Raw genomic sequence first — 25,914 nt, forward strand, 5'->3', positions numbered from 1 at the left:
TGCAGTAAATAAGTAGGCCAAAGCAGACCAAGGACAAGTACTTACTTTCTTTGCATAAATCAAGAATGTTTTTCTATACTTCTCAGATTTTCATTGTCACAAATGTGTGTGAGAAAATGCAAGTGTTTGGACAGTTGGAAGGTAGGCAGCTATCAGCATCGCTGAGGACAATCTGCCCGCGCTGCGGCATTGGCCTTTTTCATTGAAGATATTTTGACACATCATAGTAGGAAAAACACACGTTTTAGTAATAAATTAATGCCGACGAATTTCCATCACCTCTCTCGGTTTTAGAGTTTGCATACTGTGCATCCTGTGGTGCTGTAGTTTCACTAGAGGAAGCCTTGTAGAAGGCTGCAAACCTCATTGTAACATTTTGTTCTATGTTGGGTTCTGCCTCAGCGTTGTATTTTATGTGTTTTTATTGCTGCAAAAAAAAAGCACTGTCAATAGTACAGCTAAACTATACAGCTAAATTTATGTGAACGATTCCTTAAACCTGCAGTCATTGATTTAAATTTAAATTTTGGAGCACAATGAGTGTTTAACAGCATTGACATATAATGACACATTGAGCAGATACAAAGCAACATTAGCAGTCACCTGAAATGTTTAGTCTTTCAACCTAGTGGATGTAATTTCAATAGGCACTATGCTTTAAAGCTCTGGTTTGGTTTCATTGGTCTCATGGAATTTATCTGTTTTTATTAATTAATGGGTTAATGTTCCACTGTGTTTCTCAGCTAGAGACACACTTCTATTGTCTGCTGTGAGAGAATCCTGGGTTCATCAGACCTATTTTGCCCAATTTCTGGAAATTATATGAACTAAAACAGTGATTGAGGCTGAATCCATCTATTTTCCATCAATACATCAGGAGGCATTTAAAGTTTTTGGCCACACAAACAAAATACAGTGACAAGATGCAGAGACGCTCCATAGAGCTGGGGGCAAGTGCAGAGGTCGGGGATGGTTCTCAGCACTAGCACACTGTTTAAAACTTATACTGTATATACATATACAGACTATACAAAAGTTTTATAAAGAGGGCTATAAAACAGACTCTCAATGACTTGATCATAATTATTGGAGTGATGTGTAATTATCGCCCAACGAATTCCTCTATTTCTTCACATTAATATCACTCTTCTTTGTTACTCCAGATGCAGTGATAGTTTAAAGTATGTTGGGTTTTTGTTGTGTGGCGTCAACCGCATCTGTGATCATGTGCTTGATCGTTATTGTCTCTGGAGTCATCTCTTGACCAAGGTGTCCATGCATTTAAAAAGATAAAAGACCCCTACGCTTGTGGGTGTTTGTGTTGTTGCAGCGGCTTTTCATTGATGACCTTTTGAAAAGGTTTTTCTCTACTGTTCGCTGTGGCAATTTTATGCCCTGGTGAAAGAGATAAAATCGCCGTATAGTAAAAACTATACCACTACTGGTATAGTTTTTACTGCTACAGATTAAGTTTGTCAGTGTTTTTGCAACAACTCTCCTCTCTGTCCAACTCCTAAACCATGGCAACCAAAATCATTTGAATGCCACCAATAATTAAAAAAAATCAACGTGATTTGTGCACTTCACAATAAAATCCCATATCTTCTCATTCCCAAAATGCATTACCTTATTGCAAGAATTTTTCAGCAGTCCATGGTGATGCATAGTTTGCTGGCTCCATTTACTGGGTGTTGAACAAAGGCCTCAGCATAGTTATCACTGCTTTGAGTACCATCACCATTTCTGAGGCATATTTACAGTATCTGTGCACAGTGTAGAAAAGGAGGCTGTCTATCATGACAAAACAGACCTGACGGAGTCCCAATCGCACTGCTGCATATTGACATTATTGATAATACACACAATTGCAAGCCCAACAATGTGAAGCATTGTAACTACAGATAGCAACCACAGATGCATTCTGGTCTGTTACAGACCACGTGAGACCAGGCCAAAGGTCCTTCTCATTTGTCACCCGTCCATATGTGGCAGGCTTCTATTTGTGTACTTCTAATTGAGGTCAGAAGGGCTGACTTTAACTAAAGCTCTCGGTTGAATTTGTGATGAGGTTGAATTATTTTCATTTTCATGAACGAGCTTCAGAAAAGACCGCTGTTTGAGGACCTTTGTGACTTTTGCACTCTCTACAATATATAGTCACTGGTTCCATCACCTCTATATAAGTTGTCTTCCGCTTATTGGGCATTTAATTTCAGAGACATGGAAACCCATGGATGACCTGGACAGAGGGGGTTGAGTGGGGCCCAGTAGTGCACTTTGACCCCATTTTTTTAGGTCACTCTGGCAATAGGTACAGCCAACACGGTGGTGGAATTTTGTTCTGACCCTTCTCCCCCCCCCCCGCATCCTCGACTGATCGCTGTGGGGGTCAGGACATTTGTGTGTGTGTGTGTGTGTGTTTGTGTGTGTGTGTGTGTGTGTGTGTGTGTGTGTATTCCATCTGCGCTCCTCTTTATACTGAGGAAACACTTTGAATTTTTTAAATGCGCAGCACCGTCACTCATGCCTGAATCATCCACAACCAAGATCCGTTTCCAAAGCTGCCTCACCTCCTGAGCCCCGGGCTTTTTTTTCAGCACACTGCTGTATGAGCACTTTCTCATTCTTGGTGAACAGTTAATCACTTTATAATTCATGTCCGGTACCATCCCTCTCCAGAGGCAGCGGACAGGGTGAGTTTGATATAACCTCTCACTGCCACTCCTCCTGGGGTTGTCCAATGGGCTTGGCTCACATCTTGCCTTGTGTACATACATTAGTAGAGTCAACCAGTGGGATGGAGCCAGTGCACTGTGACTTGATTATTGACTTCTCTCTTCACACCAGTTGCCTAACTGGTTTCTGATGTAGAAGTTTGGCGTTTGGCGTTGCATGTTTGTTTAGTTTTTCCCTCCAAACATCATAATCGTGGATGATAAGATTCAGTTTTTAACTGGGTTTTTTTCTTGTCTTTTTGTTGTTGTTGTTTTCTCGTCAATGTGCACTGGGTTGTGTATGATGGACGTCCCAGGGGAGCATTTTTAGGTCTCTGCAGGCTCCTGTGTGTGCGTGTATGTGCGAATAACTTTGAATGGTGGCTATATTTGGCCACTTTCTCCCTCCGTTTTGCTTGGAGGCTTTTAGTACACTGTCTAGGATTTTTATTCACTGAGTCAGATGGAGGGAGATGTGGCAGAGTCGCAGCATTTGACTCAGTGTCTTGCAGGTTTGTGATGTGCTAATGAGCTGGAGACCCAAGTGTCTTCATGTATTGTAAAGTTAAGCAAGAACTGCATTATACCAGCAGCAAGCAAGTTACGTAATCAGTTAGTGGAAAAAAATTATTTCGTAATAAGTATTCATTCTCACCAAACTTTTTCATGTTTCCAGACTGTCAGTATTTCCTGCTTCACTTTGTTTTTACAGCGTTGTAAATTGACCATCTTTGCGTCAACATCAACACATCAGCTTGGGATTTTGGAAATGTATCCAGATATTTCACTGACCAAATGATAAATCGCTTAAAAGAGAACCGGTAATGTGCGGAGCAGTTGATAACAAACCTTTTTCATTTGTTAAAGAGCTGTCTCATCTCTCCACTGATTATTTTTAATTAAATGTCATTTGATATCTTTTTTACTTGTGCAGTATTTGTTACACATTTTCACATGTCACAGTTCAAATCGATCAAAGGTAGAATATTTACTGGGACAGAATTAAAAACTCACCACTAAGCATGCATATTTCAAGCCAGCACGAGCATTTCAGACGCTTTTCACTCAATCAGAAGCATTTTCTGCCAGTGTCTTCTGAATCCTGGCCGTTTCTGAGTGCTCTTTCCCCAGTTTGGCTTTCACACAGCAGTAGTCAATGGGCAGTCTAAACGTTCCCCTAACAGTTAATCTCTTTACACAAAAGGGCACTTTGTTATGGCAGCTGCTTTGCCACAAAATGCAAATCCGTTACTACATGTGTGCTAAATTCTTCCTCTGCATCTTTCCTTTCAGATTCCTATTAAGTTTTATCTCCAGCTCCTAGTTTGTTGTACCCACAGAGCGGGCAGACTGCTGATGTTGTATTCTTATTTTTCACTTCAAAGCAGGTCATGTAAAAAGACTGAGGAATTGTTTAGAACGTGGACAAGGGGACAAGTCACTAAAAAAGTGCTGCCTTGCACCCCCCCCCCCCCCCCCCCCCCATCTCCCCACCCCCTAATCCTATCCTCCCTCCCTCCCTCCACCCCTCTCTGCCTGTCACATGTTCTTTTCACAGCATAGAAAAGTTTCTGGATTAGGGCAGAATTGACACAAAGCGGCGACGCCACTCCAGCACCACTTGCAAAACAACGCAGAAGAGGCAAGAGGGGGGACCGAGTCAGAGGGAGCAACGCGACGGGGTGAAGACACTCGAACGGACCTCAGCCACCTCAGAAAACGTCAAACTCTGACAGCGAGAGGCCGTCCCGGAGAGAGAGAGAGAGAGGAAGAGGGAAAGGGAGAGACGGCAGCAGAGAGGCAGGGGATCTTTGCAGACAAGGTCCTGAAGGATGGAAGAGAAGTCGGTTGTTGGGATCCTGGTGAGTTTTGCCAAGTGAACACACACACAGACACACACACACACACACACACACACACAGACACACACACACACACACACACACACACTTACACGCTTGTACAAACCTGTAACACCAATATAGTATACAAGTGTAAAAACACATGGATATCAAACATGTCTACAGCCACATCAGAGTCCACTGGTGGGATGCACCAGTTGACTCACTCTCCACTTTAACCCCAGTCTGAGCACAAGAGACCAGGTGGTTCACTCCAACAGGCTTTTATTTTCATATTTTGTGCATTTTCCTCTTTTCTTTTCCACTCTTTTATTTTCTTTTTTAGTCTCCACTTTGTATCTGAGCTAAAGTTGACCCCAAATTAAACAAGGCCTCGATGTTGTTTATTTCAGCAACGACAAAGACACAGCGCTGCCCTCACCTGCTGTTCACCATGGCAACGCAAGAGCATGAGTTCCCCAAGTTTATCTTTTGCTTTTTTACCTTGAAGAACCCTCAACTCACGCCCTCCATTAAGCCGATCTTTGCAAAACGTGTTCAGTGTGTTCTGGCTGCCGAAGATCGTTGAGGTGAATGATTTTTTAAATTTTTTTTTATTTTAGACAAAGCTGTCCTCACCTGCTGTTCAGCATGGCAGCACAAATCATGAATCGTCGACTGAATGTTGTCCCAAAATTACCTCCGGTTTGTCTTCAATTGCATCAAAAAGAGACTTTCCGCTCACTCTCTCCAAAGAGCGATCTGTACGACTCTGGTAAACGCTAATCTGGGCTGCTGATAAGAAATGAGGCCAAGGGGTGAAATGTGTCAGTGTCAGGCGTCTGTTGTTATTAAAGCTTTAAATAGAGGTTTGGCATCATTGGCAGTCAGGTCACCCCCCCCCCCCCCCCACTCCTTTTGCTCTCTCTTCGGTCCTGCAGTCCGTCTTGAGACGGTGATAAACACACACTCCGAGCTCCAACTCTCTTCTGACATTCTCGCTCATTTGAAGCTTCACTTTCCTCCCTGGTGACATTACTTTTTCTCTGCCGTGTCCTTTCGAGATGCATATCCACATTTAAAATGCCTATGTGCTGTTTGAACTCAAGAAGTGTGTGTGTGTGTGTTATCAGTTTTGCCTGCTCTCTCCTCTCTCTCAACATTTGAAGGTGGCTGGAGGAAGGAAATTAGATTCTTGTTCTCAGAACTTTGTTTGTGTTGTGGTTGAGTTTTCAGCTCAGTGACAGATTGTCAATCAGTCCTTAGCAAAGTTATTAAGCGCTGCGGCATAGTTGCAAAAAAGTGTGAGGCGTTTTTATCTTGGGGAGTCAAATGTAACTGAATGATGGTCAAGAAAGGAGAGTTAGAAACCATGGCTACTGCCCTTGTATGTATACATTTGAGGCTATACATACAGCTGAGGCTGTTGACTTCGGCAGTTACAGACGGCGATGTCAGTCATGGCTCAGAGACATCAGCGAGGAATGAAAGAGTGTGTGTGTGAGAGTGAGACAGTCTTAGTCCTTGCTCTCCCGTCGCCCACTTTCACCGCTTTCACAGGGATGATGAATTTATATAAAAAAATATTTTTTAGTCAGTTGTTTTCTGAGTGAAAACTGACCCTTCCTGATGTCTTCTCGACATGGTGATACTGTGTTGTTGTTGGGTTTTTTTTCAGTGAGTCCCTGCCCTTTCTTTACAATCTTGTTAAATTTATTTATCTTGGCACAGATGGTTAGTTGGTGGATGGACAAGTCAGTGTAAATCTCACAACACTTAAGGCGCTCGCTTCCTGCTACCGTTTGGCTCGGCCGGTCGCCTTCTGCCGGGTCGCTTTCTATCCAAATTTGGTTTCCTTGCTTGTTCACAGCGTTCAAAGGGAGCCCCCTTTCTCCTCAATCTTCCTGCGCTGTCTTTGACTGCCCTGGAAGCCACCACTTCCACCAGCGGATGAGCAGATGGTGCCCTAGCACCAGCTTTTACCGATAGCCGTCCCTTTGTTTTCACTCCCTAGTTACTTCTTTTCCACTCGTCGCCTTAAAAATGTCTGCCACTTTGGATGTATGGACGGGGATGTGAGAGGGGGAGGAGGAGTTGGACCGAGGTCTTGCTCATTTGTCCGCTGAGCGCTGTATTAATGTGTCCGGCTGTGCGGGCCACTGCTGCCCCACCGTCACTGTTAAGGCCAAATGGAGGGAGAGGTCACCGAAGACTGGCCGATCATCAAAGCTCAACACTGGCAAAAGACTTTTCATCCACACTTTGTGAGAGTGTTGGACTGGGACATGATCAGGACAGGCCGATAATCGGAGCCGACATTTTTATGATTATCGGTATTGGCCTAGCCTGGAACCCAGACAAATGTTATACCACCACGTGGAGTGGAGCGACTTTTGTAAACAACAAAGGATGCCGCTGATGAACGAGCATTTGACTAAAAGTACCCGATATTTTATCCCACAAAACCATTCACAGACATTGTTCAATCATCATCACATCATCTCTTCTCTGCTCCAGTCTGTTGACGATTTCGCAGTGCTCAACAGATGTAACATGATCCACGGCTAGCCAATTGCGGCCGGAGGCATTCTGCTCTGCGTCCCTTGGTAACGCCTTTTGTAAATCAAAAATGAACCCGAGAGGTCCCGCACTATTACGCATTTGAGTATTGGCCATATTTTAAGGCGATTTGCCGATAAGATAATTTCATTTTGAAGTGTGCCAATTTGGCCCTGACGCAGACGCTCCCCTGATTAACTTAAAAATTCTAACTTTTAATCACTGTGACAATAGACATGTACTACAAATACAAAATAAAAAGATATATTGTTGCAGCACATTATTGAAGCCTTCTCTCATTGGATTTTTTTATTTAATGAAGTTCTCACAATTTCATAATTTGATCACGCTCTTCTTTTCAATTGTGGTTGTTATGAAAAACTGCTATACGTGTTTGTTTATTTGGGTAAAAATATCCAACCACCAATGTGCAGTGCAGCTCGTCTTCAGGCAGCACTTGCAGGCTGAGTGTGAACAAAACGAAGTAGAGCTCAGTAAAGAAAGGATCAGAGTTTCATGGTCTTTATTTCAGCTGATACGTTCCCTAAAAATATGTGCCTTGATCGGCCCTGATACCGAAGTATTAATATTTTCTGCTAGTTTTTAGTATCGGTTAACCACAGGAGTGTGGTTTGTAAGGCTGTGATGGCTCCACAGTTTTGTGTACCCCTGAGTCGGGAGCCTTCGCGAAGTTGTCTTTGTGCAAGTTGTCTTTGTGCATGTGTGCGTGCGCGTGTGCAGCATTTCCCAGAGGTTGTGTGGTTAATGTGTGCTATAGGCTGTGAAGTGGAAACTAAATGGAAAGAATAGTGGAGCCCAAAGCCACAATCTCCCCAAGGTCAGGACACACACAGATGCACATATATAGACCCACACATTAGAATGCTACAGAAGTACATAATCATATTTTAAATTTCTCCCCACAGATGCTTCAATTTTAATCTGTTTGATGTGCTTAAGTAGATGTAAGGGAAGTATACTCTCTAACCTCTGCTCCATTTTGTAAATTTCAAATTATGAAATAAAAACTACACAGTCTGTTTAGAGACTCGAAGCTGCGAGGGTGTGACTTTTGCCCCGACACAGTGATTAAACTGCGCAGCCCCGTGTTCCATCAGCAGATTGTACACTCACTAGGGATGTGTTGAGACTCAAAAAAAAGTCTCAACACATCCCGGTAGGGAAGTTTTTCCCTGGTACTTCACTTGGTTCAAAGTCATGCTCCACGAGCAGCTCTGTGAATTAGTCTGAATATAAATAGATATTTTTTATTGTTAATAACCTGCAGAGGTGTGAATTGTCATGATGCCAGTGCACTGATTACAGGTGAAACTAGAAAATGTCTGTCCTCATGTGAGAAACATATTGAGCTGTCAGTCAGCCAGTGTAGTTAACAGCGATGCTCAGCAACCGTGTTGACTGCCCCCGGGGCGAGGGGCCAACAAACAGATGTGAACCGAGAGCGAGAGAGAGAGGAAGAGCCGTGAGGGCAGGTGGGGGGAGAAGAGTCAGACATCATTTCTGTTGCTGATTTCACCCCCCGACTAACTGGCTGAATGAAAAAGGAAGAAGAAAAAAGTAGCAGCGGCCGTTCGGGGCACAGGCAGTGCCCACCGTCAGCTTAACGGCAGCCACTGTGGCGAACGTATAATTGAGGGACAAGGGCCACAAATGCCAAACACGTCCACTGCTGGGCACTATTTAAAAGGTAACCCACCACAAACCAACCCCCCGTGTACGCTCACAAAGGCACACATACACAGTAAATAGTGTGTGTATGTGGGGGGAGCCCATTGTGTTTTGGACCATTTAGATTTCATTTGGAAAAACCAATCAGGCTGAAAATTTCGTTTTTCAGATTTTCTTCCTCTCCCTTTCCTTTTCTTGTTTAATGGGTCTCCCCTCCCTCCAGTTCCACAAAAAAAAGGACAAGCAAGTTAGAAAAAGGCGACTTCACCGTGGTTCCTCTCTTGTCCTCTGAAGTCAGTGAAATTATGGACAGGGCTCCGACATTGTGTCCACACAACGGAGCTCCTAAATCTCCCCACGGTTTCTTTTAGTATTATTATCATTATAACGGTTTCCAATTGAACTCTTTTCAAAGGCCTTTTCAGAACCATATTTGGGTAATTTGTTGCGCTTGAACCCAACCTGCTCCCTGGCTCTATATGTGTGTGTGAGCGTTGAATGGCAGCTATAAGCCTGGGACGAGGGGGGGTCTGCTTTTCTCAGGGTCCGTGCAGACCCTCTCCTTCTTGGCTCGCACACCTCCCCTGTGTTATTTATCACTTCTCCTCCTCTCTGCTCCCTCCCCTGCTCATCCCCTTAAATGAAAATCCGTAACAATTGCTTGTTTCATCTGTATGATTAGAGAATGGCGGTTTTTGGCTTTTGTATCACGCAGGTGCAGCACAGTTGGGTAACAGCCATTTGTTACTGTGAAAAGTGATGTCATCACGGAAGAACAGCGACCACACAGGCAGCCCAAGTGATCAGATATAAAACTTTTTGATCTTGTCTTGTCGATCATATACAACCCTAACCCGCAGTACTTTTCAGTAATAAACTGTAGGGAGACCTCCTTCTTTCCTTATTCCTGTTTTGCCCAATTTGATTTGCCGATGTGAAGGAATTTGCTGTTTTTCTATCCTGTGAGCACTTGGCTTAATGTAAGTTGAAAAATGAATGGCTGGTAATCACATTTCTTGCTTCGTGCCCTCACATTTACAACAAGTAAAACAAGAGTAGGTCAAAACCTAGAATGTGACTGGACAGTGTATTTCTGTTCTCCTGATGAATTCAAATCTCAAACATTCTCTCTAACCCTGCTCATTCGCTGCTAAATGCTCTGCTGGCGTCACCAGCCAGTAGCTAACTCTGTGCATTAGTAGTTTGGAGCTGAGCAGCACTGTTGATCTACAGTTGAGTTGTTGTCAGGTTGGGTTTTTTTGCTGATAACATCTGGAACGATCAGGTGAAAGACTGTAAAACACTCCACACAGCGGAGGTGGGTTATAATTCTCTGTTGGTTTGTCACTATCCATCAGCTGTACGACGTTGGGCGAGACGTTGGGCGAGAAGGTGGTCTTCACCCTGGACAGGTCGCCAGTGTATCGCACGGTCAACAAACAGAGACAACCGACCATTCACACCTGCTGTATGGTCAATTTAGAAAAAATATCCCATTAACCTAACCCCAACCTGCATGCGTCTGGACTGTGGGAGGAAGCCAGAGTTTAAGCCAAATTCAAAATAGTTGTGCAGTGCCTGTTCAAATATTTTATTTAATCATCACCAACAAGTGCTGCATGGTGGTGTAGTGCTTAGTCACCTCACAGCAAGAAGGTTCCGGGTTCTCCGGCTTCCTCCCACAGTCCAAAGACATGCAGATTGGGGTTAGGTAAATTGAAGAATCTAAATTGACCGTAGGTGTGAATGTGAGAGTGAATGGTTGTCCGTCTCTGTATTTGGCCCTGCGATAGGCTGTCGACCTGTCCAGGGTGAACCCCGCCTCTCGCCCAATGTCAGCTGGGATTGGCTTCAGTCCCCCTGCGACCCTTAAGTGGATTAAATGGTAGAAGATGGATGGATGGATGGATGGATGGATCACCAACAAATTCCCTTGCATGTTGTGTACACAGTAAATTTGAACAGCACTTCCTTAAAAACACACACCGGGTTCAAAGTCGATCGGTTGAGCGACAGACGAAAGAGAGACAGACATTTCTCCATTTGTAGTTCATTTTCAAATTATGAATTTATTATTAACATTGTGTCTCATCTCACGACTGCGCTATCTTCAGACGTGAGAATTGTGAAAAACTTACTGGGTCCAGAGTCTTCCCTTGGACAGCGCAACTTAAACAGAAAAAACAGCGGTGGCTCTTTTCAATCACGATGCTCACATCTATGAAAGTGCTCGCCTGAAAGGGGCTTTTTTGCTCTTGAACATCCTGCTCCCACTTCAACCAGAGAGGAAAAGGGCACCCATCACACTCCAGTGTGTCTGACTTGAATGCAACGTTTAAAGAGGGGGAAAAAAAGGTCGACAAACATTTAAATGTCCGTTCAGTGGCTGAGCCCGATATTCCGATCGCATCACGGGATCTTTAATCCCCAGGTGGAGTTGTACTCGTTTCTCGTGGGAATGCAGACGTTCGAATTTCCATGTTTCAAGGTTCAATCTTGACTTTGAAAACAGCAGCAGGTTGATGCTTCACATAATGTGCCGTTGCCAAGATCAAGAATCAACTCTGAAACAGTAATTTAAGGTCATTTTCTGTCTCGGTCTCAGAGACAAGTGTGTGTCGAGTGTAGGCTTCTGCGTGTTGGATGACAGATGGACAGAAAAGACGATTTTGTAGCATTTCTTTTGTAAGACTCTTTGTTGCTGCCTTTCAGATAGTGGTGGATCACATTTGTACACGAGGCACTGGCACTGTGGACAGTTTAAAAAAAAAATCACATTGATGAAAGATGAAGACATATTTCATCTCTCGCTCTGTCTCCGTTTTTCTCTCTTTCTCTCCTGTCACATTTCGAGCGCGGCGGTGACTTCTGCCACGTGAGGCCAACTCCACTCACATGTTCCCCACTTTCATCCCCAGCAAAGGTCCCATATGTTTGTCAAAATGTGTATGTTGTGTGCTTTTTCCGGCCCGATTTGTTCCCATGCCTCCTCTCCAATGAGCCCCGTTCTCCCCGGGGGTCCAAGCCGAAGCCTCACGCTATTTATACAGACCGAACAGCTGGGGCCCTCCCAGCCAAAGCAGTGAGGGATGAGGGGTCGGGGGATGGGGAAAGAGAAATAATCATGGAAACTTCAGGTTAAACCAAGCGTTGGAAATGTCTCTCTGTTCCCTCTCTTCTACTCTCTTGTCTTGCGCTCATCATTTTTCTTCCTCCCCTGTGTGTCCAGAGTGGCCAGGTCAGGTCCTGGGCACCTCAGGTCAGCCGCACGTCCGGACAAACGTCCCTCACTCATTTGAATCTTCTGTTTATATCCCTTCCTCATCTCTCTGTTCATTTGTTTCTTTTTTTTTTTATACATTCTGCTGCTAATGTTTCCTGCCTGTTTTTCAGCTTTCATCTTTCCCCACTTCATATTAAAGAGCTTGCTGTTTTGTGATCTTCCCCTTCCAACTGTGCTTCAACGCATTTTTTTCCTTTGTTTCGCTGGACAAAGCCGACCTGCTGTTGCAAAACTGAGTTTTTTGTGCTTTCTCCCTTTCTTCTGCTCCATGGCTCCTGTGGTGCGTGTCCCATTGTGAACCATCAACCCTGTGAAGCTATCTCCTCGCTGCTCTTAGCTTTCCCTTATTCCATCCAACTTTCGCTTCTCTGATCATTTCTGGACCTTTCATCCCTCTGTGCTCAGCGTTTCCTCATATGATCTCAGGAAGGAAGAGAGGCAGTCTGGCTTATCGATGCCTCCTTCAGTTCGAGTCCCTTCTCGCAGCTAGGCGTCCCATCATAGACGTGCTGGGCTAACGAGAGGTGAAGCGATATTTAACCTAATCGCTGTAAGGGACAGATATATAGATCGAGGGGGATGTAATGAGCCCAGACTCCCTGTGAGATTATCCGTTCAGTGTAAGAGCAGGTTGATCCATGGATATTAAAAGTCAAGAAGGCACACTGATGCAGACAGCTTTATATATCTTTTTAAGACTACATGTTCATATGCTTAGTTAAAATCACAATTTGCATTAAGTTTTTTATTGATATCTCAGTGTCATAGTTGACAAATCAAAGTGGATCCCATCTCGTCTGCCTGTACGACTCTGCTGTGTTATCCACCGAAGATTCATTTTTATTATACAATGTCTTTCTAATATACCATCCTGTATTCACTTTCTGCTAGCTTGCCTTTATCAGGCTAAGAGGGACTGGGGTTATCAAAGAAAATGATTCAATTAATTAATAATTAATCAACATACACAATAGTGCATCGGCTGCAGAGAGCGAACAAATTATCTTTGAAGTCATCCTTCTATTCTTGGAAATGACACAGTACAGCACTGCTGTTATAATATTAAGGTCAGTTTAGCTTTCTCCAGTCCCTTAGTTCATCAAACTATGACCAACTTGGATGCTCTGGGTGGAAATTGGTGTTTGCTTGACCTCTGCTTTTGAACTTTATGTCCCATGTCTTTTCATGTGTATGACCTTGCATTGGTGGTTGTGTGTGTGTGTGTGTGTGTGTGCGTGTGTGTGTGTTCACGTCAAAGTGGAGTAAAGTTGCACAAGATCCTTATTTGTTAAGCTGCTGTTGTGTAGTTTGAACTGGTTTAGACCATTATCAGGAAAAAAACATGTTGAAAAACTGCATTTGCAAGCATTGGACAGAAAGCAACAAAAAAAAAAGTCCATACAGATCTTAAGCAGACGACTTCACTCTCGACCCTATAAGCTTCATCTTTGGACTGCAGGACCACAAAACAAAGGCAATCGGCAGTCAGTGTAAACGACTTTGAGCACAATTCCAAAGTTCCTTTTAGTCTTTTTGAATATATTTGAAAGAGTTATTGTCATCCTCTGACTCGTGTCTTTGTGAGTTTTTCCATCTTTCTCGCCACTTGTTTCTTACTTTGCTCTTCCATGTCTGCTCCGCCATGTTTCTGGAGTCATCCACTACCAAAATGCCTTTCTCTTCCATGGCCAAACAGACACCTGGATATTTTCTCCTTTACACACTCATAGCTCCACCATATATCCACCATATTTCCATTCTGTGGACTTTATAGGAACCCTTCTTGTTACCCTTGCCTAAGGGCCCACACTGGAATGACCTGGAATTGCTATACCAGCTGCTAGATGATATATGTGATATGGTTGTTGTTGCGGATTGCTAACCTTCAACAACAGAGAGGACCACAATGAACTGTTAGATGACCGGTGGCAGACTTTGCTGTTCATATACGAACGCGACAAGGCGTCAGCAGCATCACCATCATGGACAGATGTGGGCTTGTTATCCACAGCAAGACAAATTACTTTACCTCTTCAAATAATTTGTAAATAGGGCAAATCCAGCCAAAATGAAAACAACAAATGATTTCAGCTTACCTAATAGCAAGTTGGACCCCCGAGAGTTATTAAACTATCATCAGATCAATATGTTCAATCATAGTAAAGTTAGTTGGCGTACATTGTCTGCCCCCATCATCCGGGGTGTGTGGCTGAATCCTCCTGTCTCCACCATGCTGCGAGCACGTTTTATTACCTGCTCGTTTAAACGTCTAGTTAATAGGACGAGTGAGGACATGTGCGACCTACATTAATCTTCAAATTACAGCGGATTTGTCAAGGTCATCAGTTGGGATATTGGGTTGTCGGAGCTCGAGCTTAAACTCAAAGTGGAAAATGAAGCTTTTATACATATTATTTTCTCTTTTTATCTCTCTCACTCTGCCTGGACGTCGGTGAGAGTCGTCATCTGTTGTTTCTGATCAGTCTGTGTTTGGCTTCAGGCTTACATGTAATGGATGTTGGCGTGTGTTTGGAAGTTAACAGGAAAGCCCTGAGGAAAGAGGAGGTCCATTCTGACCTTATCAGCGTCTGCTGCCTACCCTTCCTCGCTATTTGTCTTTCCGCCCTTGTCCATTGGCGGTGGCTTTTACCTGTTTTCACGTGAAGGCAAATGGCGACTACGCTAGCCCTTTTTTTTGTGTCATAAAGCAGCGAAACAGTAGGAAAATAAATCCCTTCCTCTCCCTCCTTTTCATTTGGCAAAACACAAAATTGTGCCGCACATCTATCAACTTAAAAGGAGCGGCATACTGAAAGATTTATTAAACATATCTAGTTGACATAATTACTCAAGGTCCACTGCTTGCTTTGGAGCTTTTGACAGTATTACATGGTCTTAATCAGGAGATGGAGTTTTCTCTGTTTCTTTGTTAGGAATTGTGTTTAACTTTCCATCATTGTTAGATGGGGTATTGGCGAGGACATGAATGCATATACCGAGTAAGTAGTAGTTCCTCCCAGATAAAACTGCAATATCCATTGTGAAATATTGCCCAATTGCTTCCATTATTTGCTAGCTCTGGCTAACGCTACACTACTGGAAATCAGCACTCGCCAGTGACAGAATACAGTTTGGAAAAGTGATTTCCGGTAGTGTAGCGTTAGCCAGAGCTAGCAAAAAATGGAAGCAATTTGTCAATTTACCGCTGTTGTTGTTCTATATTGGTACCGTGAAACATTCAAACTAACGTGATTTTATTTATCTAAACTGTGGCTAACAGTTATTAAAGGAATTTGTTATTAATTACTGGATGTATGTTTTGAAGTGTTATACTGTTACTGTTTAAAACTTTTATTTCTATAATCTGTGGATGCCCTCTAACAGCTTTATAAAGGAAGACATTTTTGGTCTTTTTTTTTAGTTACGACTGTAGAAATGAAATAATAAGACCTTCTATATGTCATTCATTCTCTGTATGCATCCATTTATCAAAGGGTTTAACCTGAGCCAGGCCAAATGACAATGATAGCAATCATCACTTCCATACAGGGTTAGAAGCACACATCTGTTAAATATGTTATATAAGTTTTTTGGGTTTTTTTGTACTGGCATTAGATCGGTACTTGGTATCGGCGGATACACAAAGTGCAATTAAAGCAATCTGTATCGGGATGGCATCGGAACGTCTCTAATCATTGTGGGCACTTTTAGGACCCAAAGTTGGATCAAAAGCTGAGCTTGTCAATATATTGTTGTTGCTGCGAAACAGTAGTTGAAAGAATGGTCTCAACTCAATCATCTCACTTAATGGCTTGTTCAGACATTTCAACAATATTACACAGTCATAAGCAGGTTGCGTGGGTTAAACTCAATTTTATACTTTCTGAGGCATCCAGTTTCCACATGGTCACTTGGATTGGGTTTCAGTGTAGAGTGAAGCACACACACTGCCTCTCCGATTATTTAGTGTGGTCATTATCGAATCACCATGCTCGCATCTTCATCTATTGTTATTGATTATCTTAGTTTACTGATCAATAGGGCATGCAACAGGTCCTGAGGAGTCAGAAGTCAAACCTCTTTAAGCTTGATTTTTTTCTGTCCCACATTCTAATAAAAATTAACATCCATAAAAGCCAAACACAGACTTCTCTGTTAATATTGTAAGTTAAACATTAGGTAGAGATTTAATAATGGCTAAATTCTGGCTAACAAACAAGCCTTATAGTAATTTTATCGGTAATTTGCTGTGTGAACGCTGTCAGGCTCTTGGTGTCAGAAACATCAACAGGCTTCTGTGCCGTTGACTATGCAGTGTGTGCACGTTGGTATTCTCTCTCACAGGCCATTTTGCTGTTGTAGCAGGCACGTACAGTATACAAACGGGCAAGAGAGATTTTTAACAAGTTGGTGTTATTATCAGCAGCAGCATCTGTGTGTCTCTAATTAGAGTTAAAAGACCTCGCATAATGGGGCAATTAGTTTACGAAACAAATCCCCCCCCTCAAACAGCAAGCCGCAGACACGCTTTCCTGCAATGATCTGTTTTTCCCCACCAAATCCATACTGCGTTTCTACTGATTGTCCCCACACTTAATGCCTGTGCGTGCGTGTGTGTGTGTGGTTGTTAAGCCATTCATTAGGTTTGAACTAATCTAAGGCCAGCAGACCCTCCTGAGGCAGAGCTAGTGAGAAGTGGCTGGATCCCTGTAGAGATATTAATGATCAACCATAGTTTAGTACGTACACACACACACACACACACACACACACAGTTCTTTGTTGTAGCTCTAAAATACATACATAAAATGATCTCATGTCGTAACGTGTTACTCTCTTTGAATGTGTAAAACAATTTGTTCTTACAAAGACACAACAGCATGAAGACAAGCACATACACACAGACACACGCACAACTCACCTCCTGACTGCAATGGATATTCTCTGTTTAAATTGATATTATTTTTTTGTGTTGCTGTAAATAAAAGCAAATATCAGACCAGACCTGCTGCAACAGCTGTCACAACCTGCAGTAAATGTCTCCTTGCTGAAGGACAGTGAGGCATTTTTCCTGGAGTATTGGGTGTGTCACAACTATACATGACTTGTGTTGTCTTAAGCTGGAATGTTACTGGTGTATCCCAGTGTACTGCAGGCCGGCTGTAGGTGCCCTCAGATGTAGGATTAGTAGACCAATATTGAAGAACCTTTTCCTACCTATTGTCTATGGGGAAATATGGAGCATCCTCACCACGATGTGCTGGAGCTACTGCTCAAAGAAAATGTGTTCTATTGTTATTGTGAACAAGACGATCACTGAGTTTGCTTTTTTTTAGAATTTACTGGGGATCAATGAAGTAATGTCCAATTAACTTTATTGAAAGTTGATAGGACATAACAATTATGATAACTAAATTGAAAGCACAATGGTGACAAGTAAGAGCAGGGATATCTTTTCTCAGAACGACGACGAGGTTGAACTGTAACGTTGAACTGATGACAGTAAGTGTTCGCAATGTTTGCCGTCACCGCTGATAGTTAAATCGTGACTGTGACTGATCAGGAAGAGAATTCAGGTGACTGCATCAACGTTTCATTACGGTCTCCATTTCTGCGCGTCCATACTACCACGCAGTATGGCCCAGTTTTCAAACTAAATGTTTTCAAACTTCTTCGTCTTTTGGCGTTCGAAAAACTCTGTGGTAGTGTGGATGGCAGGCGTGAATGTAGCAGCAGTGATGCGTTTTGAAACTAAAACAAAGTAGTGTGGATATAGCCTAAACAAACGTTCCCATAATATCCCATGGGTGATCAACTGCAGTAAAGAGAGAATATAAAGTAACTGCCCATGTGCAACAGTACCTCTTCAACAATACCTTGTCTGTTGTGCGTCTATTTGTTGAGAGCTCTTGTTTTCATTGCCCTCAGTGCTTCCTCTGGGCACACTGAATAGGGCGGGTATATGGTAATGATTCCTTTATTGGATCCCCTGTGAGATTCTAATCCTCTGAATTGATGGACAAATGAAAAGCATCCTGTCTGCGTTGCTCATCTTGTGTTAAACATAACTGGAGGGCCTCCACTCAAGCGGCAGCGGCCATTGTGCCCGGCTATCAAACACCCATTAGGCCAGGCGCCAGTGACCTGTCAACTTCTGACACCGCTCGCACCACATCCAGCCAGAGATTCGTCGCTGAGTGACACGCTGAAAGGCGGCGTCTCGTTCTGCCGCATGAGTGATGTTTTTATAGATCTCTCAATCGCTCCCCTGATGCACTACCTTTTCCTATTGTGCGCCCACTTCCTCCTTTCTCCTCGCCCTCTTTGTCGTGGATAGCCATTAGCCATATGGTTGCAAACAGGCACAACAATGTGAGCGACAAAACAGAGGCTCAGGAGGGAATCGCTTGGATTTGAAATGGTGTAACTCTGTGAACATGTCACGGACGAGGCGAAGGAGGAGGGCTTTGGCTCGGTCGGCCTCTCGGTGTGACACGGCAAGGGGTTTGTGGGGGGGGGGGTTGGCATTGGCAACGTCAGGGTGTAGAGATGGACGAGGATTTGGAAGAGTCAAGTGCCGCTGAAAGGGAAGTTGTTGGTGGTCTGCAGAGTTGCGACAGCTGCCCCTGAAAACAAACGGAAGAAATAAGAGAGACAGAGAGGTGTGGGGGCTGAGGAGGAGGGTGGGGGGTGTACAGGGGAGTGCAATGGAAGGCGTGTGGGCTCCTCACTTCTTCTTTTTTTTAATCTGTTGGGAGAAAAGAGTGAAGGGGAGAGAGAGAGAGGGAGAGAGCTTGGCTGTAACCCAGGGGTGCTCCAGACCTCCCCCCGTTTTACTCGGGCCAGCTAAAGTATAAGTTCAACAGCCCCCTGTCCCCCACCCCACACTGCCACCATCGGTCCTCCTCTCTCGCGCTTACTTGCTCTGTATTCCGCCTAGGTGCCGGAGTGACAACGACCCATTCATTGTGGAGGTAGAGGGAAAAGACTGTGGATCTCTCCTGTGTCTTTTTTGGGGAGATGGTGGGAGCTGGGGAAAAAGAGGGGAGGTGGATAGCGGAGGAGTAGGAGGAGGAAGGGTGCATATTCCTGAATTTCGGGGGGGGGGGGGGGAGAAAGTTAAAGAGTGAGACAAGAAAAAGAGGGAGGGGTGAGTAAAAAGTAAGAGCGCAAAGGAGGGAGGGATGGAGGGGAGGCAGAGCTGGAATCGCAGAGGGAAGGGAGGGGGGAGTGAGCGAGCGAGCGAGGGGAGAGAGAGTGGGCTACCATGCTGAATGAGCAAGAGAGGCGGAGAGGAAGCAGAACTCCATCAGATGAAATGAGGTGAAAGTAATTCAGGCATTAATCAAGCCAGGGCAAAAGGGAGGGTATACTGTTCTCTCTCCCCCCTCTTTCGCTGCGGAACTGAAAGGCAAGGTGTGAATGAAGGAGCCTTCAGTGGCCGACAGAGAAGCACCACTGGGTCACAGCGTCAAATCATGTCCGAGTCGAACACCATTGCCGCTTCCACAGCAGACCAGGTCAGTTCAAGCTGTCATGTTGTTTTTTCTGCTTTTGTTTTTGTTTTGTTGGTTGTTTTTTTTTCCACTCGCGTCCAAAGCGAGTGGGTTAAGTTGTGCCTCACAGCGTCTTGGGCAACAGGATCTCGTTAGAAGACCAAGTGGAAAACCCAACATATCCCGAGTTCCGGTCTGATGTATATCATCTTTAGATCCGAAATTCGGAAGTAGTTAGAGGGAGTTTCTAAGAGCAACGGGGCGAGTGTGTGTTGCTTGGACTATCAAAGCAACGATTGTTTTGCCCGGAGCTGCCTGGACAACGGTACAGGGTCCTGAAAGAATTGAATTCATCAAGACGAGCTATTGTCTACGCCGCCTTATTTTTCAGTGATCATTCAAGGGGGTCTGTGACGACTCAATACCCCCCGCACCACGTGAGGAGGGGGACGCAGCTCTTTAAAACCCTGACCACGTGTGGCGGCCCTGAAAAGTTTTTATAAGTAATTGCAGTGGGAAGTCCGGGCAGTGCTGTGAGAGATGGGGTTGGTAAGGAAGTGGGCCGGTCTGCTGTGTGTGTGAAAGAGTGACAGAGTAGAAAAGCGGTAGTGTCCAGAAAAGGCAGATATTTATGCCCCCACCACCCCTCACCCCTTCCAGCCCCCCTCCCCTCCACAAGCTGCTTTAATCGCACACTTTGGCACATGCATCCTACGTCACCTTCCTATTTTCTTCCTTAAAATTTTTTTTTACAATTAAATTGTTTGATCTGTTGAATATAAGATGTTAAAGTTGTGTGTGTGCGTGTGCCTGTCTGTGTGCATCCGACCTCGCTGCCGGCTTACGTTGTTAGCCAAGTCCTTGTCTCCTGTTTCCGATTGCTACTGTCAAGGCTGAGTCAGCCTGCAATAGTTCGAGGCAAATACACACATTGATAAAGCACTGAAACATATACAAACACATACACACACACACCTTCAAGCATATGCATAAACAGTCTGAGTTTAACTCTCACACATAGGAAGCATGTGCCAAAACAGCAGCTGCTCAAACTGCTCACACATGAAGTTTGAGAACAGACTGTCATTGTGGATGGAAAGTTGAAAAAGATAATCAGAGCTGCTGCTGTGTGCGTGCGTGCGTGCACGTCACAAATAACAACCCCTCAACAGTCCACTTGCTAATCCTCTCATCCACTCACTCGCCATATTTCTCCCAAAGCTTTGACTGACAGGACTAAGCATGTTTGCAGGTTTAATTAGAGACTACACAATTGCACACATTGGTTGTACAAACACTCTCCTCTCTACCAAAAACAATTGTTATATCTTTATTATATCCAGCTGAGGTTGTGATATTGCTACGATATCTGATAAGATGCTTCAGTTTGCCTGGCGGGGGACGTGTTCTCCACGGAGACACCGATGCTTAATCAAATCATTTGTGTACTGCAGTTAGGAGGTACTTCTATGGTTTGGGAAAAAAATGTGTCACATGGACGAGTCTCAGCAGGGCTGGAAACCACAACGTGACAGAATCCAAATTGAGTTGCTATTAAATGAAAAACAAATTAGTCCTTTTAGTTACTGTTGTAAAAAAAAGGCTTGTTGAAACAACAAGCTGTTGCAACAGATCTTCAACTTCATTGGAACAGTCTTAAAAGGTTTGATCAGCTATAAATTTAAAAAATGAAAGGACAATTATCATGTTTTGCCAGGCGTCCCTTTACTTCTAGATTGTCATATTGTCTTTAAGTGGCGCTACGCTGCAGAATATCTTTATTGTCCCCCCAAAAAACCCCAAACCCAAAATACAATCTCTGCCATGAAATTGCAATTGAATTGTGCCACCTCTCCTCGCCTGTTTCTTGCAGTGTGTCCTCAGTGGTAATGGAGTGGTAATCAGGAGGTTCAGGAGATTCCCTGTAGGTTGGTACAGTTCCAGTATGATTACTGTGGCTTGACTCAGGTGCGGACTGAGCTGATAACGCTCCATCTCCTCATTCGAGCATACACACACACACACACACACACACACACACACACACACACACACACACACTTTGTATTTCTATCTCAGTGAGGACACTCATTGACATAATGCATTCCCCAGGCCCTTACCTTCACCATCACTACTAAATGCTTAATCACCTAAATTTAACGCTAATTCTAACCTGAATTATTTCTGACCCTCAAACAGACCTTTGAATGTATCCACCATGTATCTTCTTTTATCAGTCAAACCAGCCAGCAGTGTTACGTTGCACTAAGCGGTAGAGTTCAGACACAGAAACAGTCTCTTAGTTAGAGAAGAGTGTTTATTGTCAGAAGTAGAAGGTTTGTTTTGATGCTGAAGGCTGGCTGGCAGGAGAATGGGACGGGCAGCAGACCAGGAGGGGCAGCAGAGGCAGGGCAAAGTGAGAACAGTATCCAGGACAGGTGAGCCGGAGAGAGCTGGCAGAGGGTGAGCACAGGACTGGCATACGAGAAGGAACCTGAGGCACAAACAAACCAACAGGAGTCAGCGAGGTTCCAAAAACAAGGCAAAGATTCCTTAGGCAGAAGATTGCTTCAGGAGCATTTTACCGCATATACAGTACAGCAGCAGACACACAGTCAAACACAGAGAGAGGGAACCTAGGGACAAACCAAACACACTTACACGTTAGTGTTATACTTGGGACTTAAGATATACTGGAAAAGTTTGGAATTCTGTGGTGAAAGTAGAGAAAAATAAACATGCTGATTAAAATTTAAAAAATATAAATAATAATAACATAGTATGTTGTACAACAGATAAGGAGTAGATTATTCAGTTCTTGGAAAAACAAATTCTAAAATCTTAAAGTGGGAGGAAGCGATGATGGAGAAAGATTGTTGGCGTTAGAACCCAACAGCCAAATAGACAGACAATGCTTCCTCAGAAGATCTTTTTTCTAAATAAAATAAGAGCTGCACAATCTCCCAAAATCCTGTCTCAAAACAATGTCTGGAATTTTTTTTAAAAACCAGGTCGGATCAAAGCACTGTTTCTTAATTTCCTCTTTTATTACATGGGTCACCTCGTTCCTCCCAGCGGTGGACCGACCTCTCCATGTCGGAACAATGGTCTGAGGTCATGTGTGATTTCAAAGCGCGCTAGACTAATAATTGGAGTAATAAGGAGTTCAGATGGGTCTGATAATTGCTAAGTGAGCACTGGTGATTGGCTTTGACATCCTCTGACTGAAAGAAATGATCAGATCAGATACAATTTCCATTTCCAGACAACAGCTCTGATTGCTTTGACTTCATGTAGTTTTAAGAAATCATCTAGTACTTCTTGATTTATTTGGAGTATTGCACGTTTTAAACTGCTTTTTGAAGCTTTTTCCGCCATAGCTGAGCACTGCTAGTCTGACAAGTCAAAGAAAACGACCCGCTTTGCTTTGTATATAAGCAGATTTTCTGGACCTCAGGGTGCTGTGCCAGGAAGCTAATGAGGCCTGTTGTGCAGTAAAGCACAAATTCTTCCAGTGTACAGGCATTCGTCCAGAGCGCTGCTGCACTCCAACACCTACCTTTTTCTTTTTGTGTCTCCTATATGAATGTACACAGACATATTTAGCCCATCAGCCCTGCAGGCTGTCAGTTCCTGTTCCGATTTAGCAGGGTGAGTCTATGTTCTCTGAAAAGATGCAGTTTTTTTACAGGAGTATTAGAAAAAACATAGTATCAGGAATGTGCCATCACATGGAATTGGCTGTCCATAGAATCCATATATATATAATGTCATGGCAGCTGCTAATATGCAGTTCAGTAGATTATAACTAGCAAAGGAAGCCAGCAGGGGCCCACACACACACTCACACACACGCACCTACACACACACACACACACACACACACACACACACACACACACACACACACACACACACTTTCCCCATCTGGGGGCAGGTGTTGCAGTTTATGGAGCGGAAGTGCAAAGTAGCCGTGTTTACTCACTACACCAAGGCTCAGCAAGCAGGGGTATAGACACGTGGAAAATAGAAAAGAGAGACAGAAATAGATCTGTGTGTGCGTGTCTGTGCGTGCGTGCATGTGCGTGTGCGCTCGCAGGCCCCTTGTCCATCTCCCTGTGGTGGCTCTAACCTTCGGTCTCCCTCTGACTTCACAAAGTTAAGCTTGCGGGCTCACAGCTGCCTTGCAGAAGCACACAGTCATACAACACCACCACACAGCAAACCGACAGCGCATGCACGGTGCGTGGACAGTTAGTTGCAAAGTTTGGGCGGCTGATTGTAAGGAGTGCAGGGAAATGTTACTGACCTGCTGTGTACATGAATGGGCCTGGGTATGCAGGTCAAGTGTGGAAAAACTTCTCTTGCTCAAATTTTCTCCATTTGAATCCCACTTGAATGATTTGTTATAGCCACTCTATATCCTCAGTACTCTTCAACATAGAGACACAGGATTCTACTGGATAATAGAACAGTACTATAGGTTTATGCTGTGACCATTAGTTTGCTACAACAGATGGCTCCAAATACCATGAATGACCCATGACCCTCACTCAGTGTTTCTATGGAGCGGGTCAGTCAGAGGCAAAAATCGGGGGGGGGGGTGGGACTCCAATAGTTTCCAAATGAATACAAAAATTGACTCACATGCAACTAAATGTCCAGCTCTGTGATCAAATGTTTCTTACTGCAATGCTCCTTGGGAATCCTAGTAGACTGCTTTGTGTATGAGTTAGACATCTCTCTGTTTAATATAAGGCTCTACGAGAGACATCTTTAAAGTTGACAAATGTTATAGATCTCTCTTTTTTTAAAAACTGCTTTCTGGGTGAGTTCCACGTCAATCTTTGCCTCTGACGCTCTCTTAACAGGAAGTGTACCTCCCGAACCCTGTGTAGTACAGCTACGTGTAGCTTTATGCTAAAACCGTCTGTCCTCTTTACTAGTACTATTTTGAAAAGCAAGTCTCCTTGTGCGGTTTTAGGGCATAGTGTTTGATGCAAAACGTTTTGTGATGATCAAAAAGCTAAGCTATTGAGAGTCACTCAGAGCAGAAAACTAACTAAGGCGAAATGAGAAACTGCAGGGTCATTTCTCCAGAATGTGCTTCTCACCATGGGGGCACTAAAAATGACAGCATTTCAGATAACTGCTGGTGGCAAGACGGAGAGAGGAGGCTGGCTCTGACCAGAGTGAGAGGGTTCACACACTTCGTTCTCGCTCTTATCACAGTGGAAGGCTGTGCATGTACCTACATGTATCTATCAGAACACTGTCATTTTTTTATTAGCAGACACAGGCTGGTATTGCGTGTTTGTCTTTATCTTTTCTCTCTGTCTGTGGACAGACTTTCACCGAGAAAGCATCACAACCATCCAAGATGCAGTCACAGAACTTTGTTCTGTGTTAAGTTGTCGTCATCCCTGTTATGCTGCTTATAGTTTGCAATCGTGGGTGTTGTGAAGATTGATAGAAATGTCAAAGCAACAGTGATGAAACATGAAGAATTATAGGTTAGTCGTGTATTAAACCCCATGCCCACTTGCACAACACTTATTAGAAACAGCAGCTGCTCTTTATCTTTCACTCCATGACTATTTAGAGGGTTGGTTGGGTGAGCGAAAGATGCAGACGTTAGCAGCCCAGCTGGAGTTTCCTTCTTCAGGCAAAAAACACCCTACTTAAGAATGTTGGGGTCGTGGCAAAGGTGAATTGCCCAAATTTTTCAGTGTGAAGCATTTTTCACCCTGAAGACTTTTGTATTAGGAGTGACATTGATAAAGGTTATATTCAAATGTGAGAAGACCTTTATAGCCATCACTGCATGCCAAAAGGTAAAAATCTGACAGACTCAGACAGAAAGAAAGACACCAAAAGATGTACGAGATTATTATCTATCACTTTAACCAATTCAGGTTTCAAAAAAAGTCAGTCACGGTAAAGTCAAGGTAATTTTTTGCCTCCATGCAAGACTTTCACACAAAGAGAAAGCTAGTGCTGAGTTGCTCTGGGAGCCTTTGACCTTTTACTGTGCCACACTGTTGCATTGACCCATTGATTTGAGTTCTAGGAACTCATGACAAACTGAAATTGTGGTGAGTTCAGGTCTGTCATCTTTGAAAATGGCAGCAAGCCACTTGAAGTTCAGGCTAGTGAAGTGCTAGAGTTCGGATGAATGCCATTGAAGCATGTGTTCAGATGCCACTCAGGTAGATTTGATCTTTTCTTCAGAGGCTCATTCAAGTAACTAAACTTGTAGCCACTGTTCATCTTTTATATAAAAGGCTGTGCCTCAAATTTCCAGCAGATCATTGCTAGGCAATGCACCAAGC

General features: G+C 43.8%; 1 protein-coding gene across 4 annotated transcripts in view; it reads left to right on the forward strand.

Annotated features, from left to right (window-relative positions):
* Positions 1-25,914, forward strand: part of slc6a9 (solute carrier family 6 member 9) — a 63,801-nt gene that overhangs the window by 6,740 nt on the left and 31,147 nt on the right. For 2 of the 4 annotated variants that reach the window (XM_035635517.2, XM_035635516.2), the window contains one exon: positions 4,273-4,576. The exons of 1 other annotated variant lie outside the window; for it this stretch is intronic. In XM_035635517.2, coding sequence (XP_035491410.1) covers positions 4,547-4,576 — 30 coding nt within the window. In that variant the 5' untranslated portion in view covers positions 4,273-4,546. Of the gene's footprint in view, positions 1-4,272; positions 4,577-19,374; positions 19,607-25,914 lie in introns of those variants that run through there. One more of the 4 variants, XM_035635515.2, reaches the window with a different exon arrangement.

This window comes from Scophthalmus maximus, chromosome 5 (assembly GCF_022379125.1).
Source record: "Scophthalmus maximus strain ysfricsl-2021 chromosome 5, ASM2237912v1, whole genome shotgun sequence".
In the NCBI taxonomy this organism is placed as follows: domain Eukaryota; kingdom Metazoa; phylum Chordata; class Actinopteri; order Pleuronectiformes; family Scophthalmidae; genus Scophthalmus; species Scophthalmus maximus.